Below are 21,693 nucleotides of genomic sequence, written 5' to 3' on the forward strand. Positions count from 1 at the left end.
CAATCACCTGTCAGAAAAGAAAGTGCAAACTTCCTTTGGGAATTATGTAAAATGATGGCACAAGCTTGTCTTTCTAGTGAAGATCTACAAAAGTGATTTAGAACTCCAGCAGAGACTGGTACAGAGCTGGGAGTCACAGTAATCCACGTTGGAGGACAGCAAGCCGTTGATCACAGTCTCTTGGTTTCCCTGAGTAAGCAAACGGTGGAAATGGTCCTTAGATACTGGCAGCATCATTTTTTAAATGATGACATTATCATGCTTCTCACATGACCCCTCTAAATCATAGATGACAGAGGGGATTTTTGCTGCATTTTTTTTTAAAGAAAACTTTTGTTCCTGGAGTCATACCTACTCCCCTAAAAAGACAATGAGAGGTGATAGCATTCAGGTGATAAACAGAACCACTTAAAAGTAATTTTTTCATACTCATGTAATTTTATCTTACTCTAAAGAGATTTTTCAGCCAGCTCTGATCTCAGAGCTACTACTCAAGGCATGAAGTAAGTCACTCAATTTGTCAGGATTTCAAGTCCTGTTATCCGCAACAGAGGTTTGGCACACACACGCACAAAAAAACCCCAAAAACATCAAAATATTTGAATGCTAGCAAGAAGGCTAGATAGAATTACTGCAGCTGCTGTGCCATAACAGCAGCTGTGGAAAGATCAGCTATCTACAGTATGCGGAGGAAAAATACAGGCTGAACAGAAATAACCTAACAAATCCTGAGATGTTTAAGAATGAATGGGGAAGATCTCAACAACAAGCCCTGGTGTTAGACATGCCTATAGAGACAATCATCAGCAGAACCACAATCTTAAAGAAAAAAAATGGCTTTTTCCTTTTAAGAAATAAATTACTGCTGAATTTACTTGCAACAGTTAAATATTTCTTACAGGGATAACAATTAGGAGAATAGCTTGACCCTTTCTGATCACTGCTCTGGAGCATATGCGCCTTTCCCTCTATTACGTTGTTCTTCAGAGTTATTCTGCCAGTCACCAAGAAAGGATGTTTGTGATGAAACCTTAGAGTTTTCCATTGAGCTGACCTTGTCTGGCTTACAAACTCTAATAAAAATACAGCACCAGGACATGATGCCTGCAGAGAGCAATACGAGATTATTAGTACTTAAAATGAGATGCAGCTGTGATCTCTGGAGCCAGTAAAAGTGCCTCGTTACAATATGACTTCACTGGATGCTCAGTCACACCCTTAATTGGGGCAAGAGATTGATACTTGGGCTTGTGCTCTGAACTAATCTAACAGTTTCTGTTACCGGGTTTCAGATAAAAGTAGAATGACTCAGTATTCTCTGTATCTTTTTGGAAGACTCTTTGAACAAATCTTATTTCATCTCATGTCAACAGCGTAAGGAGATCTTGCAGAGTTGTGTGTACATTCTCAAGAATATTGAAACACACCTCTCTTTAATTACCCTGTCCCCGCATACACCATGCTTTCATCAGATAAAAGGAACAAGGCATAATTTAGAAGTGCCATTATTGCCATATCTTGCCAACTAATAGCTATACTGCAATTAATCTGATTTTAGATACAGTTTAAAAATGGGTTGTAAAATGCTCTACTTATTTAGAGGAGCAAAATGCTGCTATAGCTCTTCAATTCTGCCAGAAATGCGTAAAGCTCAAGGACATATGTAAGAAGAAAGGCTCACATTTGAAATGGGGTGTAAATTTTGTCTTCACAACTCTGTATATGGAAGGTCCTTTCTTTCCTGTAGCTTGTTCTCACATGCGGGACACAGGAAAGCAACCTTTCCTATTTCTGTTTCATCTTCTCCAAATTTGTAGTGAGTCATTCCACAAACAGAAGGTTAATGGCAAGAGGTGAAGAGAAATCAGGGCTGGTATGAACACAGTCTGGGTAATCAGCCTGAGGTTATGTCATTTTTTCCATAAAGAGACTCCCTTAAGGGTTACTTTAGCAAGGAAAGCCCTAACTGCCTTGTAAACCCTAGCTGCCTCTCTAATTTAAGCTCTCTAATTTAGCTGTGACTGATAAACAAACATAAAAAAGAGCTTTTAAAAAAAGCCACAGCCTCTTTGAACATTTGAAGTCCTGCCCCAGGCTCCAGCATCTGCTGCTGTCCTTGGTTTTGCTGTGTTCCCTTTGGACATGGTCGCCAGGACCTTGACCTTGCCGGCACTGCAGCCAAACCGGCTGCGTGGGCACGGTGCCCATGTGCATCCCAGCCTCGGCCAGTGCTGAGCACGGACCCAGCACCGGCATTGCCATTCCTGAGCACAGCCTGGGACCTGGAGGTTTTCGCAGATGAACAGAAAGTGTAAGCAGTCCCCCGGTTGTAGCATTCTTTCTCCACCCAAAGGTCTTTTCTTGCATTTCCTGAATCTCCCCACTCCCTTGCACATATGCTCTGAGCTCCCAAATGAAGCAGAATACCCATTTTGGGATAAAAATAGATAATGAGCTCGTTAAATTTGCTTAGCAGCTTCAGTCCCTAAAAGTGCAGAGCTCACAGAACCATGCAGCAAGGAAGAAAAGGAGTGCAGGACCAGGTGGTGAGCCACCCGAGTGCTTTGGCACGGGTCACCAGATGGTCCTCAGAGACTGTGTGACCCCAGTCCCAAATAAATCCCACGACATCAAGGAGATACCCACAGTCCTTCAGGTTTAGAGGAGCCTTAAATCCGACTTCTTTTCGGGGCCCACCAAAGCCGAGGTTGTGTTTTGCAACATGCAGCGCCCGTTTCTCGCGCTGTGTAATGAAACAATAACGCCCGAGAGACTAAGCAGGCTGAACAACTTTAGCATCCCAGTGTAGCAACAAATGTTAATCGAGACTGCAGGGTGTCTCAACAGCCCGAGAGCAGGCAGAGCAAAAATGACGCCCTGGGGAAACGCATGTTGTTCATTCCTATTTTAGTGAGAAATCCTCCGGAATGTTGAACATTAGGATAGAAAGGAAAGGAAAAAAAAAAACCACTTTGAAAAGTACCACCTACAGAACAACTTTCATCATTTTCTTTTGTTTCTGGAAGGGTGATACATGGAAGCAGAGTGATTGTATGGGCTTCAAAATCTGTGGTTAGTTGCCTATACTGTGCTATATGATAGCACTATAGTTTTATACATCCTCTTTCATCTACCCTTAGCTCCCTTTTCTGTCAAAAATCTATATAACTCACTGAGTGTGAATAAAGAAGAAAATTCCGACCAACACGCTGCGTTTTGGTGATGGTCAGTGTTGGCATGTTTGTGTACTCTGTGGCGTTTTCTGTGATTTGGAGGCTGAATAAAGCCTGGAGGAAAATGGAAAAGGTTCATTAGCACTGTAGGACACAAGAACATTCCCAAATCTGGGCTGCTTTTCTCACCAGCAAGGCCTGGTGTGTGCATTCAGTAACAGTGCACATTTTATTCAAGAACAGAATTTAACAGGGATCCAGCCTCCGTTTGCAGGGGATACTGCCTCCAACAAATACTATGGAGGGATTTGCCTCAAATCTTTTTTTTGTTCCTTCCTTTTTTAAAAATACACTTCAGTTTACTGATGAGCCATAAGCTATAGACCTTTTCTTTTGTGAAATCAGAAAGTCGATTGCTGGGCTCTGCTAAACTGCTAACATCTGCATCTAACTATTAATTACCAAGGGTTTTTTTTTTCCCCCACACTCAGCAGTCATTATTCTAATTCTTAATATCAAATCCACCCATCAGGGGACAATTCTTTATTATTATCGTTATACATGGTTTCTAAGGTGTCCACCCACATCACAACTGACTCTGGAAATGAGAAGCGTGTGGTAAGAATTGCTTTGCCCACACAGGAATGGAGCATTTCACATAAACAAAAAAACGCTCTGCTGCAGTGACCAATACAGGCGAATGAATGGAGAATCCTCTGGGGAAACGCTATGGTGTTGAATTGCTGAAATGGATTTCCTCCTGGAAGTGGATTTTCCTATTCCTTCCTTACTCCTCCCGGCATAGACAAGGTCCTGCATGAAGCTGCCTTCCAAAGCTGAGTTTTTTTCAACGTGCCGTCACTTGAAAGCAAGTGATACCCAAACAAGCACCTTGTTTAATAAAATGCTGGTGCTTTCTTATTAAAGAGGTGCAAAATGCATCTGCAAGCAATAAACATGCACAGGATCTAACCAGTGCCCAACAACTCCATCAGGGCTTGATCCAAAGTCCAGTGAAATCACCTGCAAGATCCCTACCCACTTCAGAGGATTTAAGATCAGGCTCCACAATCAAGCTATCAAGTTTACCTATTCCAAGGGCCAGTCTTCTATTCTGAAAATACAACAGAATAAGCATATCAGATCACAAGGATGTTATTTATAGTCTGGCATAAGATGCATGAGGTTGTGCAGCAGAGGTGCCTGAATTCACAATATTAACTACCTCAAAAAGACAAGAAAATTGTTGGAATGATTACTAGGAAAGAGGGAAGGGAGATAAGACCAGAGTCACAATACCAGATTTTTCACGAACTGCAGGATGCATTTGTTTTTTACTTGTTTAACAAATTTCATTTTACCATTTGCTTTTACATACCTTTTTATAAGGACTTATTTCAGCCTCTATATATCGTTGTTGGGGGAAAACATTCAGGTCTTATAAGTAAGATTTAATTAGCTGAAAACACATTTTATTTAAAATGGTACTTTTTCCTCCTAAAATAAAATGTGGGCTCTGTTACTAGTTTATTAACGTTAAAGACTGACTTGCAGCACTCTCCACGGCAATTATCACTTATCACCTCTGCGTGGTAAGCAATATTTTTCTCCTTGTTTTGCAGATGAGAAAACTGAGGCACAGACAATTCCTTGATTTGTAAGGATGTTTGACTGCTACAGAGGAGGAGCAAGTAAAATGAGCCGGAACAAAACAAAACAGAACAGGCTTGGTCAAACAGGAAGGTATCTGCAGTAGAACTAGTTTCCTACATTTTTTTTAAACTGCAATATTAAATACGAAATGTGTCTACCTTTTACTGTAAATGTGGAAAGGAGAGCATGTGCAAGGAAAACTTTGTTGTCTTTTAACACTTTATACAGTACATAAGGCTGCGGAGAGGGATTCTGTGCTTTTTTAACAGCTAGCTTTGTATACATAATGTCTGATAAAGCTTTTTTTAATTGACTGTAACCTCTTTCTTATGAATAGCTCATATAAGAGAAGGAGATAGGAACATTAGTGAGAGCTCTGCAGAGCAATCTACAGACATCACTTTGAAAATTTACTCACAGTGAACCAAGAAATTCTTCCTCTTGCTGTGGATCTCCAACGTGTATTTTGCCCTTGCTACACGCATGGGACTTCACTTGATGTTAACGGGAGTTCAGCATGGGGGATGCGTGGAATATTTTATAGTGCTCTGCAGCATAGGTAGGAAGAGCAGAACTCAACCCTCTGATTGCTCCTTTGATTGACCTGCCAAATTCCTCTGATTATGCCATATAAATTTGGGAAGAAATGCAAATCCTGCATAGAAGCTATTGTGTACAATTTCCTCCTCCCCATATACAAAATTATTCAGGAGAGGAATAAGGACTAAATTTCCCTCTGATGCCTATAAGCATATTCGGGGGCTCATGCCGATATGCCCCAACTGGATGTGCTTGCACTGCGGTGAGGACTTACTTGGGGGGTCAGCAGTGAACCTCTCCACTTAGCTCTGCTCAGAGGGAACAGCTCATCCAGAAATGGATGAACAACAGGAGGTTTAAGGAACTGCATGTTTTATGCTGTCTTTTATTTTGGGTAATGCCACCACAACACAGAACTGTAAAAAATGCTTTTCTTTTGGCTACTGCAAAACATTAAGGATAGAGGTACTTCATAAGATACCAACCTAAAGTTAGTTTTTGCTCAGGGACTGCAGTAGTAGATCGGGCCAGCGGTCCATCAGCAGGGACTGGTATCAGCACAAGCAGCCTATGGGCCCTGCCAGCCTAGGCCAATACAGTGTGGACAGCGGGTAGTACAACCTGGGGAGCAGTGCCATCATGAATACATGTTGCAGCTGAAAAATACTGAGTAGATTTTTTAAAGTATTTTTAAAATTAAATGTCAAAAAATTGGAAATTATTTTCCAAGGCCGAGAGGCAAGGCTGAAAATAATATTCATTGGGGAACATGGGACTGACCATAAAAACTTCAAATGAACTAAGCCTTTTTCCTATTTCAGTGGAGAATCTGAATGACTAAGATCATCCATATTGGACTTAGGAGCAATGTTACTGAAACCCACAAAAGAGTAAAACAATTTTAGGTTGCTAGGGTTCATAATGAGGACACTGCCTGGTGCCTACGTTGTATTGGCTGAATTTATATTCCCTGGAGCAAAACAAACGAGCATTAGGAAATAATCATACACAGTATTTTTGTTCCACTTTTGGCCAGGACCTCACACAAGAGAGCCCTAGTCCTCATCTTGGCTTGCTGATGCTACTGCATTACAAATAAATTATAACTAGCTGGCAATTACAATATGGCAAGTAAAACTGTGGAGTTACAAGAAGATCTTTGCAAAAATATTTATAATATTATCAGCAGTTATCTTAAAAGCAGCCATGCAGAGAAAAGCAAAATGGGACGATACAGAGTTGCTTTGAACCAGGGAATAGCTAATCCACGCGCATAAACTTATTCCACTAGATGGCACCCAGTGTCAGCAGCAGATTTTTGGGTGAGCAGCAGGAAGAAAATGGGTGACATGCAGGAAAGCTGCTGAACCGAACATACCCCTCGGCCCTGCGCCCCCAAGTCCTCAGCCCAGGGGAACCAGAACTGCAGATCTTAGTGTGCTCCCCTGTGAAAACCCCGAAGCGGCTCCAGAACCACGGCCACCAAAAACAGAAGGGAAAATCTGTAGGGATTGCTACCCTGAATCTTCAAGAAAAGCTGTGAGAAGGCTGAAATAACAAAAAAAGGGAAATTAATTCTGCATAGAGCCCCTGAAGGGATATTCAGTCTCTTTTACCTCGGCCTTATTTTCATTTTTAAATAAGATCCCCTGCGTCTGTCTCATTAGCAGATGTTAATCAGCCCGGAGAGAGCAAAACTGGTCTCCTCCTCCTCACGCAAGGAGTTTACTTCCCCAGAAACTCACGTCTGTAGGAACTACAGGCTGCAGGACTGCAGCGTTAAAAATACTATTGGTCAATGTATGTGCTAAACATGCGCTCAAACTGCCTCCCCAAACTTATGGAAAGCTCCGAATGAAGTCCGGAAAATGCTGGTACGAGGCTGTTCTGACTTCAGACATAGCCTGAATCTGGAGAGTCTGCAGAACCCAGCAAAAAGTAATCAGAAATTTCCCTTTAAAAAGCAATTTATGCTGACAGATGAATGTTGCATTATTTAAAGTGATGCCACAGATCAGATTAATTGGCTTCCTTATTAGTTAGCTTCAGCAGGAGGTGGCAAGGCCGTGAGTGGGTATGAAGCCTGAACTGTCTGGCCCTCCTGATGAGCTGGGTCAGAGCTGAGGACGAGGAAGACGGCAGAGAAAACACAGGGAAACTCGCACTGCCACAGCCTGTTTCCTGGAACGAATGTCTAGCGAGAAGGTCTGATATTATGGGGGTAAGGAGGTTTGCTCCCCGGCGCTCACAGCTTCGGCTGCCGATTTAGACGTATGCTGAGGCACCACCAGTGCACACTGCCAGGGTATAAAGTTCCCTGGCTTCTGCCTGTTTGCAGAAGCCTAATGCATAAAAAGAGTGTTTGCAGAAATGGCAAAGGTGGTGTTGCTGGGGACCAAAGGCTTTTGTCTCCTGTGTTATCAGCAAGTGGAAGGAAAGGACCTGCTATCTGCAGGTTGCAAATTTCTGTGTCACTTGAGGACCGCGGGTGTCAAACTGACCGGCACCTTGTGCTGTGTCAGCTCCTGACCGCAATGATTTTCACTCATGCACATCAATCAGAGCAACATTCAATCCCCCTCCCATCCGAAATATGAAATATGAGGTGAAGAGATTTTCCTGCCTTCTTCCAACAGGCTCTGCTTCCAGGCCAGCTGATGCATTCCCCATTGCCTGCTACATCTGCCCTCTGTCATTACGCACTACCCTAAAGTATGTGCAGAACTCCAAAGGAAGGATAAAGTCCCATGTTCCAGGGAAATGTCAGTGAGCTACCACCAAAACATACAATATTATCGCTTGAAAGATCAATGCAACTGTGACCACGCAGTACGGTTTGCCATGTCTGTGCACGCACTCATAGCCTAGACCTCTTTGCAAACACCTTTTGTAACACGACCCCCAGCAATCGGTCCAGCTCTCCTCCTCCAGCGTCCTCGTCTGCCTGATCCATCCCTGCGTCCCGCTATGGGAACACCACCGCCCGGCACACCTGCGTGCCTCCGGGCGCTACCTCCCTTTCCAGATCTTCAGATTATACCCGATACTTCCCATCTGACACAGCCACCGCTGCGGCTGCAGCCTGAACCAAACAAGGAGAGCAAGCTGAAACGCAGCTGAGTGCACAACATAATTTAGGCTGGAGGGGACAAGAAGCTGGTAGTCAGGGACAAAGAAAGGTTATGCAGTAGTAGCAAACCGCCTGGATCCCTGGACTGTTAAGTTTTAGCATTTCTTATATACACTGTGCACGAAACGTCTATCCTCCCATTTCTGTTTTGTCTGGGATAGAACTGAGCTGTCAGTCGAAGGCTTTTGCTTTTAGCCAGGTTTAGTGATTCAACTAATAAGCTAATTTCAGCTACACTGGCCAGAAAGATGGAGTTTTCAAAAGTTAATTAAATCCAGTAAGTTCCCTGAAACAAAACAAAACAAAAAAAACACAAACAGACACTCCTCACCAAAAAAAACCCTCCAAACCCCACAAACAAACCCAAGACGAGATTGAGGCAGGGGAAGGAGAGACATCGACGTCTAGAGTCTGTCACACTGAGACATCAGTGCGTTGGCATGGATGATGCTGAGAAATTTTATAACTATTCCAGTTATGCATGGGAATACCTTGACGCAGAGCTCATGATTTTTTGAGGTGAGTCAATCGCAAGATACAGGCTGTAGGAAAGCAGGCTTCATGAGCTCCAGGGCTCACAGATTTTGAAATATATGTGTCTAGTATAGAATTTTTGTAGGAAATAATGTTTCCTGTTTGTTAGGTGGATGCTAAAGAAGGTTATTTCAACAATGTTTTCTTTAATTTTGGGGGGTTAAGTGTGCTCAGGCATATCCTTGAGGAATATCTGAATGTAAGTAGCATTTGTATGGGGAAAAAAATCTCAGAAATGGGTTTGTATGTTGATAATCATTCTGTACTTCTCTCTTCATTGTTAAACCCATGGTTATTGCATCAAAGAAGTTGGCCTGGAAAGAGGGCATAGGCCTCTAAAAGTTAGGTGTTGCAATGCCTAACTTAGGGGATTTTTGCCCTAAAATATCATTTCTGTATTAAATGCCACCGATATGTTTCCATCCCCATGGGAGCTAAACCTGCCCCATGGGATAGATGCTCACAGCCAGAGCAAAAGAATGAAGCAAGATCTGTCCCTTTTTTTGAAGGAAGTGTGGCCTGTTATCTGCCCCTTATGTTAACAGTGTAGTGAGCAGAGCATCCTCCCAGGGCGTAGAAGACCTGGAGGCTGGGCGATGTCCTGGGAACTGAATGACGCGCTAGGGGCCAGTCCAGGTGGGGAGCTCTCTCCTCTCCTTCTGTCAATCCTCCATTCAAGTTGGGTCCTGCACCTGAAGCGCACGTCCTTAGCTTTTCCCACAAAGGTTTCCATTCAAGAGGATGCCGTGGCACATGTTCATTGTTAGTTAAGTCCCATTTAGTATGGTGTATGGTCTGCACAGGGTCCTGGGCAACCTACTCTAGGTGACCCTGCTTGAGCAGGGGGGTTGGACTAGATGACCTCCAGAGGTCCCTTCCAACCTCAACCATTCTCTGTGTGATTCTGTATGGTGGGTGGATGAGAGAAAGCGGACGTAAATCAAAACAAGAGAGCTTCAGACTGGATATAAGGAGCAACTTCTTCCCCATGAGGACAGACAAACAGTGGAACCAGTTGCCCGGAGAGGTTGTGCAGTCTCCATCACTGGAGATTTTGAGATTCAGCTGGTTAAAGCCCTGAGTAACCTGGTCTGACCTCATAGGTGACCCTGCTTTCAGCAGGAGGTTGGACTTCCAGAGATCTTTTCCAATCTGATTTATCCTGCGATCCTATGATTACCTTGTGTATAAGTCAGGCATATTTTTATAAACTTTGCAGGATTTGCAAAGAGCCAAAGCATCTACTACCTGTTTATCCATAATTTATAAAAATGATAACCCAGTGAGCAAGCACAGTGAATACTGAAATTACATGTTTTAGAACCAAAGTCATGTATAAAGTTCTACAGAGATGGTGGAGCTGACTATATATATATAATTAGAGACAATCTATAACTTTTGTTATAACCATTTCTACGCAGTTATCACCAAGGTGATTTGCAGAACAGACAGCCTGGCAATAGCTTCTGGCTTTTAGCTGTATATTCTGCTGATAATGATTGGAGGAATTATCTGTGCAATTTGTGCATTGTCATTGATACTACGCAAATGTCACTCTGAAAACACTATGTAGTATTAAATGCTTAAATATGTCTTGCTGATATGTTGGAGTCACATTCCTGGCCAACCGGTCAGTCATTAAAGTATATACATAAACAAATGTGTCTTTTAAAGGGAAAAGCAGATAGGAGCAACGGGCCAAACACTAGACAGACAACATAGGTGAGGTTAGCTGCAGGGAGATGGGGTTAGAGCTGCAGAAGGTTACCTGCAACACCACAAAAACAGACTGAGAAAGGGGAATTTAAAAGATTGCAACTAATCAAAGCTGAAGAAGAATCCCCTTAAGCTAATTAGTGCCTTGCTTAAATACTGAGCCTACCTCAGGATTTTCAATAAATAGAGGGCCCTAAATGAAGAGCCACTGTGTGACAGAGGTTTGTTATTTATGATATGTTATCTTTCATGTTATATGCATTAGACAGAGCTTTAGAAACACTATGTAAAGCCTATTTGGCATTCTTGTTTGTCTACACTTACCTCATATTCTCTGAAAAGATAAATTATTATCCGGAAGGCTCTCATCGTCAATATTACTGTCAGTGCATGCATCTAAGAGGCAACGGGAACAGAGTACTGGTCTATCTGCTTTCAGATGGGATATTGGACAGGGTGTCCGTATCATGGGAATCTGCTGGGAGATTCAAAACTGAAGGGCAATGCCTCAGTTCTGACCAAATTCAAGGGACTAAACACCCCTGTATAGCTTCTCTGACAGGCCTCTGGTGAACACTCAAGAGGGGCTTTCAGCCAGCTGCCAACACATCTATATATTTTAGCCAAAAACTTGAAAACTGGAAAATGAAATTCATGTAGTATGACACTCCAGGGAAGCTGAGTACTTCTGTTTCCAGGCAATGTCATCTTTTGTACAACACATAGCACAGTGGATGCTGCAGCTGAATGGCAGACCATTGCAAAGGGCTGTCACAGGAAAGCCATTTGTCACGATACACATTATTTTGCAGAATCCTAATGACTGAGCTTTAAAATGAAGACATTGAATAATTGCTTACCCATGAGGTATTTTGCTGAGGACATAATATGCCGTATATGAATGTTGATACACCTGCAAAATGAAATTAAGAAACAAAACAGAAAAAAAGAAGAGATTAGTAATTGTCACCTGTGTTAGTAGGACTCTTTTTCTGCAAAAATCTAGCATTTATGGCTAGGGAGCTGTTAGAAACACCTCATAATCTGTAGTAGAAAAGAACAATACATTAATTCACCTAACACTATTGTGTGTTCTTTTCATCTTGAGCTTTATTACAGTGTTTGGCAAATCGTATACATCCAGATGCTCTGTGTCGTTACCATGACTACCAGGTCTTTGATTAAACCGGGGGCACATGCTCTCTGCAACAGCTAAATATAGAACAATCATTAATGAGGACACCTTGGTCAGCTGGAGACATTCTCCATCATTATAACCAGACACAACAGGGATATAATGCATATTTCTCTGCTTTACTCTGCATAAATAAAACAAGGAATGACACTCGCTGATCTCAGAGCAGGTTGTAACACCTGGGTCAGCCAGCAAATGAAACCTCATTGACTTAGGGCACAAAGCTGACCTGAAGTTTGTTTGACCTGGTAGGTTGCTAAGTTGCATCTTCATATCAATTTGCACTCCTTGCGACTTGGGGAGGAGCTCAGCAGCTTGCATGGTAGGTCATCTCAGAAGGGAGAGTTTACTACTTATTTGCTAAGCGAGGCCAGTGATTCAAGACTTTGTGGACTGATTTTGTTTTAGTGACAATACCTTCCTTAAGAGGGACCTGTGGCTGACAAGATGGGCAATGCTGAGCAGCGCTGGAATCAGGGCACTAGTGTGAGAGTTTAAACATGAATTTGTATGCCTGATTCAGCCACCCACTTTTCCAATTCTGTCCCCTTACTGTAAGCTACAATCTATATAGAAAAAAACTTTTAACAATCATTCCATTTCACATCTACTTAAATTTTTAAGTCACTTGGTCTCTAGTATCATTCATAAAGCATTCTGTCCTAGGGAACAGAGGAGGAACTTCTGTAATGCTAGCTTCATAAGTCAAGTTTGTTTATCATAAATGTTTTTTCTAGGTACCTCTGGTTTTGTACAAGGGTGGGTTTTTTTGTTTTTTGTTTTAATTCCTAGAAACCACAAAATATGCTGGAAAATGCTGTAAGCTTCAGTGATGACCATCCCAGGCACATTGCTTTCATCACAGGCTAAGTAGATACGACTTTATATAAAGTCGCTCTCAAGGGCAAGCCTTCATAGCAGGGGTCTAACAGGCTTACATCTTGTTTGGGCTCAGTGGAGAGACAGAGAAACATAAGATACATCATCCTGTAGATATTAAAACAAACTTTTCTGCTACAATTCAAATCCAAACATTAGATCCTTACAATACTGCACAACAACGCTTGAAAAAAGCTACCACCAGAGTTTGGAAGCAAATGTACCAGTTTTCTGTCTTTGAAAAGCAGAGACTGATGCTACTCTGCCCTTCCTATGTGCAGTTCATTCATTCCATTGTAAAGACCAACATCAGCAAGTTACGACCCAGTCACATTCTCTTTCTAGGCATTCAGATACGTAAAGTCACTCCTGGCTAGGCCATTCTCTGGTGAAGAGGCATATCTGGGAAGGTGTACAAGCCCAAATTAATTCACTGCAAGACAGCATTTATTTTAGTTCTTTATAGATTTACCTGTTTCAGACAATGCCATATAAATTACTATTATCTCATCTACACCCAGTTATACCAAAGCTACAAAGAGCTCTTTAAGGTTATAACGCTAATATCGGAGATCTGACTGAAGCTTGTGGCCTTAAGATTGTATTCCAGCATTGCTGAAATTTTAAAGCTGCTAAAATTCATTAAAGAGAATGCATTGGAAGAGTAAATTTGGCTACAAAGCAAAAACGCCACACAGGGCCATGTGTAAAATATTGGCATGGTGTGTCTGAAAAGCATTTTTGCAAAGTCCCAAACAGTTTTATATGTGTGAGAAGTAAGACTAGTATTAATTGCTTTCTTATTTATATGTAATAACACAATACCAAAAAATATTGAGCAACTTTTGTCTTCAAAACATCTTGGTAGTAGGATGTAGAAATGGTGTAAATATATAAAATGTGGACTGGGCGTTCAAGATAACAAGCCATGCTGTGTAGTCTGCTAACAGGGGCAGAAGCAGGAGCCAGACTAAAAAATCAGTATGAGCTTCATGAGAAGACAGAGCAACATGGCAAGCTAGAGGAGAAAACAACATCCAGGGGAAGTTTTAAGGACATCTGCTGATGTTCCCTCCTCTGGCATAGAGTCCCTGCAGCCCTGCTAGAGAGTTTAGAGATGTGCAAGAGCAATTAACAGAGACTGAGGTGAAACATTTTTCTTGGAAAAAGAGCATTTAGGAGTGTGGAAAACAAAAGTTGAAGGCATTTCAAAGGATGGCAGTAGAAGAAGAGTCCCAATAGTTGTGATCTGAAGATCAGAGAGACCCAAACAGCCAAGCCTGCCCCTCCTGCGAGATCTCCTTTGTTATCTGAACATGGTCTTTGTCCAGACCTTGTGGAAATGCACTTTAAAGGAGAAACCAGCCTCTTCCCCTTACATCAAGTATTAGGACTCTAAAATATTTCACATTTACTGTGCCTGTAGCATGTATCCTTCAAAGGCTTGTAGTTGGCAGAGTTCATTCACAGGAGCAATACTTTCTCAAATAAATCCTTAAAATCAGTAGGTTTGCTCATGTAAACACTGCAAAGATTTCATGATCAGATGTTAATTATTCTTTTAGTTCTTAAGGATAAGAACCCATGCAGCTCAAAATTCATTCTCATTCCTACTATTTCAAACATGTTTGGAGAACACACTGCTAGTAAACCCCCTAATCAGACAGAAATACAAGAGAAACATCACTTAGTGTCTTTCTGAAAACTAAAATGGTTGCATTCCTCTTAGAAATGCAAACCAAATGAAATTTTTCTAACAAACATTTCAGGAAATTAATACATCTGTTTAATATCTCACTAAAAATTTCTGATGGGTTCAAGCTGAATTAGAATATTCATTTTATTTACCAGCTAGAAAACTCCAGGGAAAAAAAGCAGGATAGAGAGACTAGCATACTTCTGAAATCCAAAGAGGTCTCTGAATTCTTAAAAGTTAGTACTCATTTAATTTAATTTAATTTAATTTCTCTGTTTCTGATGTCTTTATCAACAAAATACTGGTATTGACTCTCTGCATTCCCCTCTCTCTACCCCTATCTATTCAAGGGGTGCAGTAAAAGCAGTTGCACTGATTTGATAATCTTAGCCTTGAGTTTTGTCTGAATCCCAGAAGCACACAGCTCCTCTCAGGAGAGAGGCATATTCAAAGGTAGCAGAGCTTTTGGGAACCATTTTGTTCTGTAGATCCTGTGTGCCAGGTCAGACTGCAAACACACGTTAAAACAGGCTTAAGACTGCTATAACTTTCTAGGTATTATCAAAATACTAGGTACCTACGTTCTAGGTATTATCAAAATCAGGTCACAAAAACTCCCATGCCAGCTGCGATCAATGAGTGCTGTAAAAGTCATTATACTAAAACTACTGTGCCAGAAACACACTCCCACCGGGGTTTTCATCCCAGGTCAGGGCACAGATCTTGCTTACTTTTAATCTACATTATCCTCTGCAGCATGTGCATGTTTTGCTGGGCGTGAAATCATAAAGGGTGTTAAGAGGCAGATCTGTTCGTTTTCAGTCATGTCTAGGAAAGGCAATTATCTCTCTACAGCTGGAAAAAATACAGGACTGATTCTATATGCAACACTTTGCTGCAAAGCCACTGACCTCATTTTATGCAATCAACAAAAGAAACCTGGAACTGACTGCATAATACCGGGATTACAAATGATCTAGAGCAGATAGCAACAGAGCAGAGTTTCCCCCATCCCAAATTCCATAATAAGGAGTAAATTGGGGTTCTTATGAACTACAGAAACAAACTGGAAGAAGCAATTTCTGTGCCACCTCCCTGCAGAACGAAGTATGGTGTGGATGACAGAGCAATGTCTCCTTGAAAGCACTTGTGCCATCTCTAAGGATGCAGGTTCTAGTCCAGTAGGGCTTACTTAAATGGCAAATATATCTTATTTAAGAAGAATAGGATGGATTTGGATCCATTTATTCATTGTGACTATTCAAATACTTTAAGTTAAGTTGGCGTTTAAGCTGAATCAAAGTTTATAGCTCTTGTTCATGCCCCAGGCTGTTGCTTTGTACTGGCAACAAGCATGTATACTTGGAACACTGTTATCTAATGACAGCATGAACAGGGGAAAAAACAAGTTCACTAGAGAAAATCACAACCAAATGCTAGCTAGAGGTTACATTTCCTTCTACTACATGCACATACCACGCACAATAAAAGATGACCCACAGCCACAACCATACTGTCACACTGATTTGTGTATCGGTCAGTCACCAACAGGCAAACACTGTTATTTTTACAGGGTAACAGATGTCATTATTATAAATCTTCCAGCAAAGAAAAAGACAATTTTCTGACTAAAAATATCTCACTGCCACACTTCTTTATGGTATTCTTTGGAGAATTTGAAACAGGTCATTGTACCTATTTGGAGAATTTTCTGTATTTTTGATAGAAGTTAACATCAAACACTAAATTTTCACTTAAGAAGTCAGCATCGTTTGCCTTGATTAAAATTCCATATGATCCCATTGGTTTTGCTGGGGCTGTACAACCTGAAAAATGATGCATAACTGGAACCACTCCATTCTGTTGAGAAAATACCCTTTTCTTCCCATTATGTATTGAACTGGCCTTCCAAGTAGATGGAAAATCCAATTCGATAACTGAGCACTAATTTTTTGGCAACCTTTTTGCTCAACTTCTAATCTTTCAGTAAGATATATGCATATATATATATATATAATTAAATTTTTCATATTCAATAGTATTACAGTATTCAATTTTTCTTCATTCACTTGTATATTTTTGATTTAAAACAAGAGTTGTTATCTTGGTTTCAGGTATCATTTGTGGACAGTTAGATCTCTTCATTTCTTCTCTTAGTGGTGACAGATTGATTGGCAGTATTCTCTCCACCCTGACTATTTTAGCAAAGTATTAGTACAATTTATTGCTAATAGGCACTCCATAGTAACAAATCTGGAATTAGAGTCTCTGAAAAAACACGTGAATATCAATTCCTTTTGTGTCACTGCAATCCAAAACAACAAAATCTATATCAGTATTTTGTACCCTAAACTTAGTGAAGATTGATTGTTTGCAAGAACCAAACAAATCAATAATGTCATATAATCTGAGGTCTTTTCAAAATTCTAACCTTTTGAATTCATTGCGATTCTGACCTATTTTGTTTTTTTCCTGAAACAGAAAATTCTCTTCTGTCTCTACATTGTACTATCCATTTATATGTTATTCCTTCCCAAGTAATGCATCCCTAACTACTGTCTCATGCCATGTGCCAGCCTGTTCCTACAGTCCTCAAGGAATACTGCACATTTCTCTTTGTGCCTCTAATACATTAGGAAAACCATAATGAAATGCTATCAACAAGCGTTTCCTGTGCCTTGGTTCAACTGGCAGCCAAATAACCCACAGCTGTTATCAAAAACATTATTGCAATTGCACTTAACCACTGCACAATGTCCAGATGATTAGTCACATGTGTAATGTGGTCACAGCTACAGAAAGTGCACACTAAGAGGGTTGTGCCACTGTGTGGCATCTGAGGAGCTTATGAAAGAACAGAGATAGCAAAAATAGTTTTGATCAGGAAAAGTGATTGGAAGAATGAGTCTAGGATCGATCGACACCCAGAGCATTTGGCAACTGGCTCCCTTTGCTATAACTGTCCCTGTATGCCACAGGAACTAACTTAAATTAATGTTTGGGCAAACAGAGCAAGATCTATACCTGGGGAATGCACTTATGACAGTTGAGAAAAGGAAGGAAACTACTTCTCTTGGAAAGCGGGGGAACCCATACCAGCAGTCTCAGACCACAGCATACTTGTGCTTGGGTAACGATGCAAAAACCACCAGGAGAACAATGTCTCAGAGAGATCCAGAGGGTCAGTGCCTGATCTCTGCTGTGTCACCATGAACACAAAACTATTTCACTGATATCCAGTGTCACAGGAAATCAAGGATCAGCTACTGGGTATCTCCAGAACTGCAAAGAAATTTTACCAGTTGATTTGGAAGAAGAGAAAAAAATGTTCTGTACAAGAAACGGAGACTAGGGGAAAGCAAGAGGCAGTGGGACATCAGGAAGAGTCTTTTCAGGGCTCTGTTTTTTAAATCTTTTAACAATTCAGTGCATTTTCTCTAAGACTGAAAATTAAATCATTGCAAGATGAGCCTGAATAGGCCTTAATCTGTAAGTTTGTTCTTGGTGCATAGAGAATGATCATAACAGATATCCAGCAATGCAGGTGTGTAAAAGGCCAGCTGTCCTCTGTCCCCCACGCTGGAAAGGGCCCCTTGGAGCAGGAACAACTTCACAGCAAGGTGACATCAGGAACTGATAGCATATTCATGCCACGGGACTTGCATTTTAGGAGCTCTTGTAGCTCAAACTCAAGCCAGTTGTAATAGGTTCATGTGCTGCAGGCAACACGCACAGTTAATATGTAAATCTCTCCCACAAACACTGAGAGAGAGTGTTGGGATTAGAATATGATTTTCCAGCTCCCAAACCAAAGGTCTGTGAACCAGCTGAGCCAAAGAATTACTCCTTCGCAAATAGTGTCACCTCTGGTTTGCAATGTAAGGTAGCCATAAATAAAGCACGATGGCAATGTCCACTACAGTAATAGATGGATAGCTGTAAGATAATGCTGCCAATTAACGTTCCACAAACTGATTATCTGTCTCTGTTGTTTCATAATAATAATTCTTTATTAAAAGATTTGTTTCCAAATTACACTTTTGAGACCCTTATTCCGCTGACGATGCCAAAAGGGAATTTTGACAGTGGCTTTAGGATTTATGCCTTTGTGACTCAGTAGAGGTAGAGTGGATGCTCTTTTGGTTGCAAATGCAGCTTCAGAATCAACTTAGGCTACAGGTACTAACATACAGCTCATGTGCCAGATCTAGCCCCTAGGAGAACGTTAATCCAATCTGCCAACTGCTGCTGCTCTCTAATACGGATCTGCCCTGCCAAGCAATTACAAAAGCCTTCTTTTGCTCCCAAGCCACCTGTCCCTCACAGCGCTGAGCTGGCACCAGCGGAAAGAGTAAGTGCTTGCAGTCATGGACTTAAAGGACTACTGTTCCATTTTTTACCGGTAAATAAAATGGCAGCTACAAAACCCTCTTTAACATTGTCGTGGCAACATTTGTGCTTCCACTGTTGTTCTGTCTCAGGTTGCTGGGGAGCATCTGGAAGCAAGTTATTAAGAACCACTAGTGAGGGTTACACATAATGAACTCATTCTGTTGTTCTTTTTTTGTTTGTTTTGTTTGTTTGCTTTTTTTTTTAACTTATATCAGTATTCACATTACATGCTGTAAACTCCCGAGTTCCCCTTCCGCTGCACACCAGGCTTAGTATAAAACTGGACACAAATTCTCCAAGTACCACATCTGCCTGTTTCAAAGTTCTGTTCAGAAACTTGGAAACGAGAATGAAATTATTTAGCACAAGGTTAATGATCTAATTCTAACATATCATACAGTATATCTAAAGAAAAGAAACAAAAGAGAATGAAAAACTTTGCATTACAGTGAAATAAGGTTAAGAGTACATAGCTTACAGATAAAGAAAGGAGATAACGATTATCCCAAAGCCAGGAAACACAGAAAACATTCAAACGCATGCAAACACTCAAAACGTACAACTGTGATTGCCTTATAACGTCTGTGGTCCAGTATTAAGTCAGAATTACTTTAAAGACCTGTTGCATTTTTTCCTTCATGTCATCACTTTTTAATTCATTTTAACTAATTAGAAGATTTGTTTCTAAAATTCTCAGAACACTGATTCTATCCTTACAAGTGCTGAAAATTTGGGAGGAAACAATGAATTATACATGCTAACAAAGAAAATGAATATCTACTTTAATCAGAACGAAATGAAGGAATGAAACAAAATGAATTTAAACTTTAACTACAGATTCATGAGAGGAACCCTTTAAAGAACACGAGTTCTGGGTCTGACCAGAAGGCCATCCAGCTCGCTATCCTGCCTCTGATAGTAACCCAAAGCAGATTCGTAGAGAAGACTAGTGTTAGCATATTTATAGTGATCCTTCCCTGCAGCACTTGCCCAGGCTCTCAGGTTTGCAGCTCAGAGCAGCTGCCTTTGTCCATTGTCTTCCTTGATGGACATCTTTCCCATTGACTTCCCAGTCATTCTTTACAACCATTAAATTCTAGCGCCTACAACATCATGTAGCGACATCCCCTTCTCACACAACGGCACCAAAAGAATGCTTAGAGTATGATTCCTCTGAGAAGTCTTTCGTGTCTATTTTAGCCTCAGATTTGCACCCCGGGCTGCACTGATTATAGAGGCAGCACAAGGTAGCTAACCCAGATGTAGAGTTTACACGGTTGACATCTACATTTCCTTGACTGACTGTCACTTTTGTTGATTTTGGTGGTACAGGTCTGAATGCCAAAGCGCATAAGAAATCAGTGCTTAATAACTTAAGCGATGAGGTTAGAAAACTTATTATTAACAAATTATCTATGCTTATATTATATATGCTTCTTTAAATAAAACATTTTTCTTTCAGACAGGCAGACAGAACGTACAGGGATTCTGAAAAACTCTGTTCTGTGGCATTTACAATCCAAATGTTGTAGCTTTGTAGCAATTATGTGAGAACTAAGCCATGTAAATGGGCTGAATGCTTAGTCTATCTAATTAATTTATTCACTTTTAAATAATTCACGTTGGTGGCAGAAATTAGCGACTACAGAAGAAGTACAACATATGTTCTTTCTATTAAAATTTATTCTTAACATATCAAAATTGCTTTTTCACTATAGCAATTGAGAGGGTGAATAACACAAAGAGGTTAGCACTGTCACTGAAGTCTTTTATGGTGGTCATAGGCTCAGGGCAATCTTAGAAGGCTCAAAGACAGGAATCCAAGTCAGGAAACATGAGACCTTCAAAAGGCATGAGAGAGCAAAAGTTAAAGAGCACTGAAGTGGATGGGAAAGGAGAATAAGAGTGTTCAGATATATGCTAGGGACCTTGGTTTAAAAATGTTCTTTCTGCTCAGTGAAAGATTTGTTTTCCAATCCCTTATGAGATCAGAAGATTCTGAGCTTTATCTTGATGTATATGTGGACCAAAGTCACTAGAAGTGACATTTCTATTTTCTGAGATAAGGAAAAACCAACTGAAACCACACACAAGGCCTCTGACAACTGGGTATTTTGTGGACCATCCTTGTGACACTGCAGACTATCTTTGTAGAGGTAAACGGGCTGTGGTGTTGGTGGGCACCTCTTCAGTAAGTGGGGTGAAACAATGGGGCAGGAAGAAGCTCAGAGCATCCCCTATTCCTTGCCTGGTGCCCACCCCCTCGCACCAACAGCATCAGCAGCATCACTCCACAGGTACTGGCCCATGCTTGAATGCAAAAGTCTGAGAGGTCATGATTTTAAAGACTCCACTAAAGTCCTGTGATTTGTTTCCCTTCTCAGGAAAGTGGTTTTTTTCTAGGCAGGGAATGGAAGAAAAAAAAATAGAAGATCCCATTCTCAATTCTGGGTCATTAGCTGCCCAAGGAGGAATGTTAATTATTACTTTTAACACAATCACTGATAAAGACAGAGTTTTGCAGCCAGTTAGAGAGATAAAAGACACTTGTTCAGGGCAAAGGCAGAGCCACACTTTGCTTGGATTTAGGCATGTGACTCAGCTAAAAAGGACAACATCTGCCTCATAAGATTTGCATTTCTGAATATAGAAACTTCTTTGAGGTGCTCTGCATAGTAAGATCTGGTTTTCCAGAAGGGGGCACTAGATATACTTTTTACTATTTCTGTCGTTAAAAATAAATAAATAAAAGAGTCTGGGAATCAAAAGAATTTGATTATAAACC

General features: G+C 40.9%; 1 protein-coding gene across 1 annotated transcript in view; it reads right to left on the reverse strand.

The window, feature by feature from the left end:
* The window catches only part of DPP6 (dipeptidyl peptidase like 6), a 438,719-nt gene that overhangs the window by 119,736 nt on the left and 297,290 nt on the right, over positions 1-21,693 (reverse strand). Inside the window, exon 6 of the mRNA XM_013943645.2 lies at positions 11,607-11,659. Coding sequence (XP_013799099.1) covers positions 11,607-11,659 — 53 coding nt within the window. The remainder of the gene's footprint in view (positions 1-11,606; positions 11,660-21,693) is intronic.

Source organism: Apteryx mantelli, chromosome 2 (assembly GCF_036417845.1).
Source record: "Apteryx mantelli isolate bAptMan1 chromosome 2, bAptMan1.hap1, whole genome shotgun sequence".
NCBI lineage: Eukaryota > Metazoa > Chordata > Aves > Apterygiformes > Apterygidae > Apteryx > Apteryx mantelli.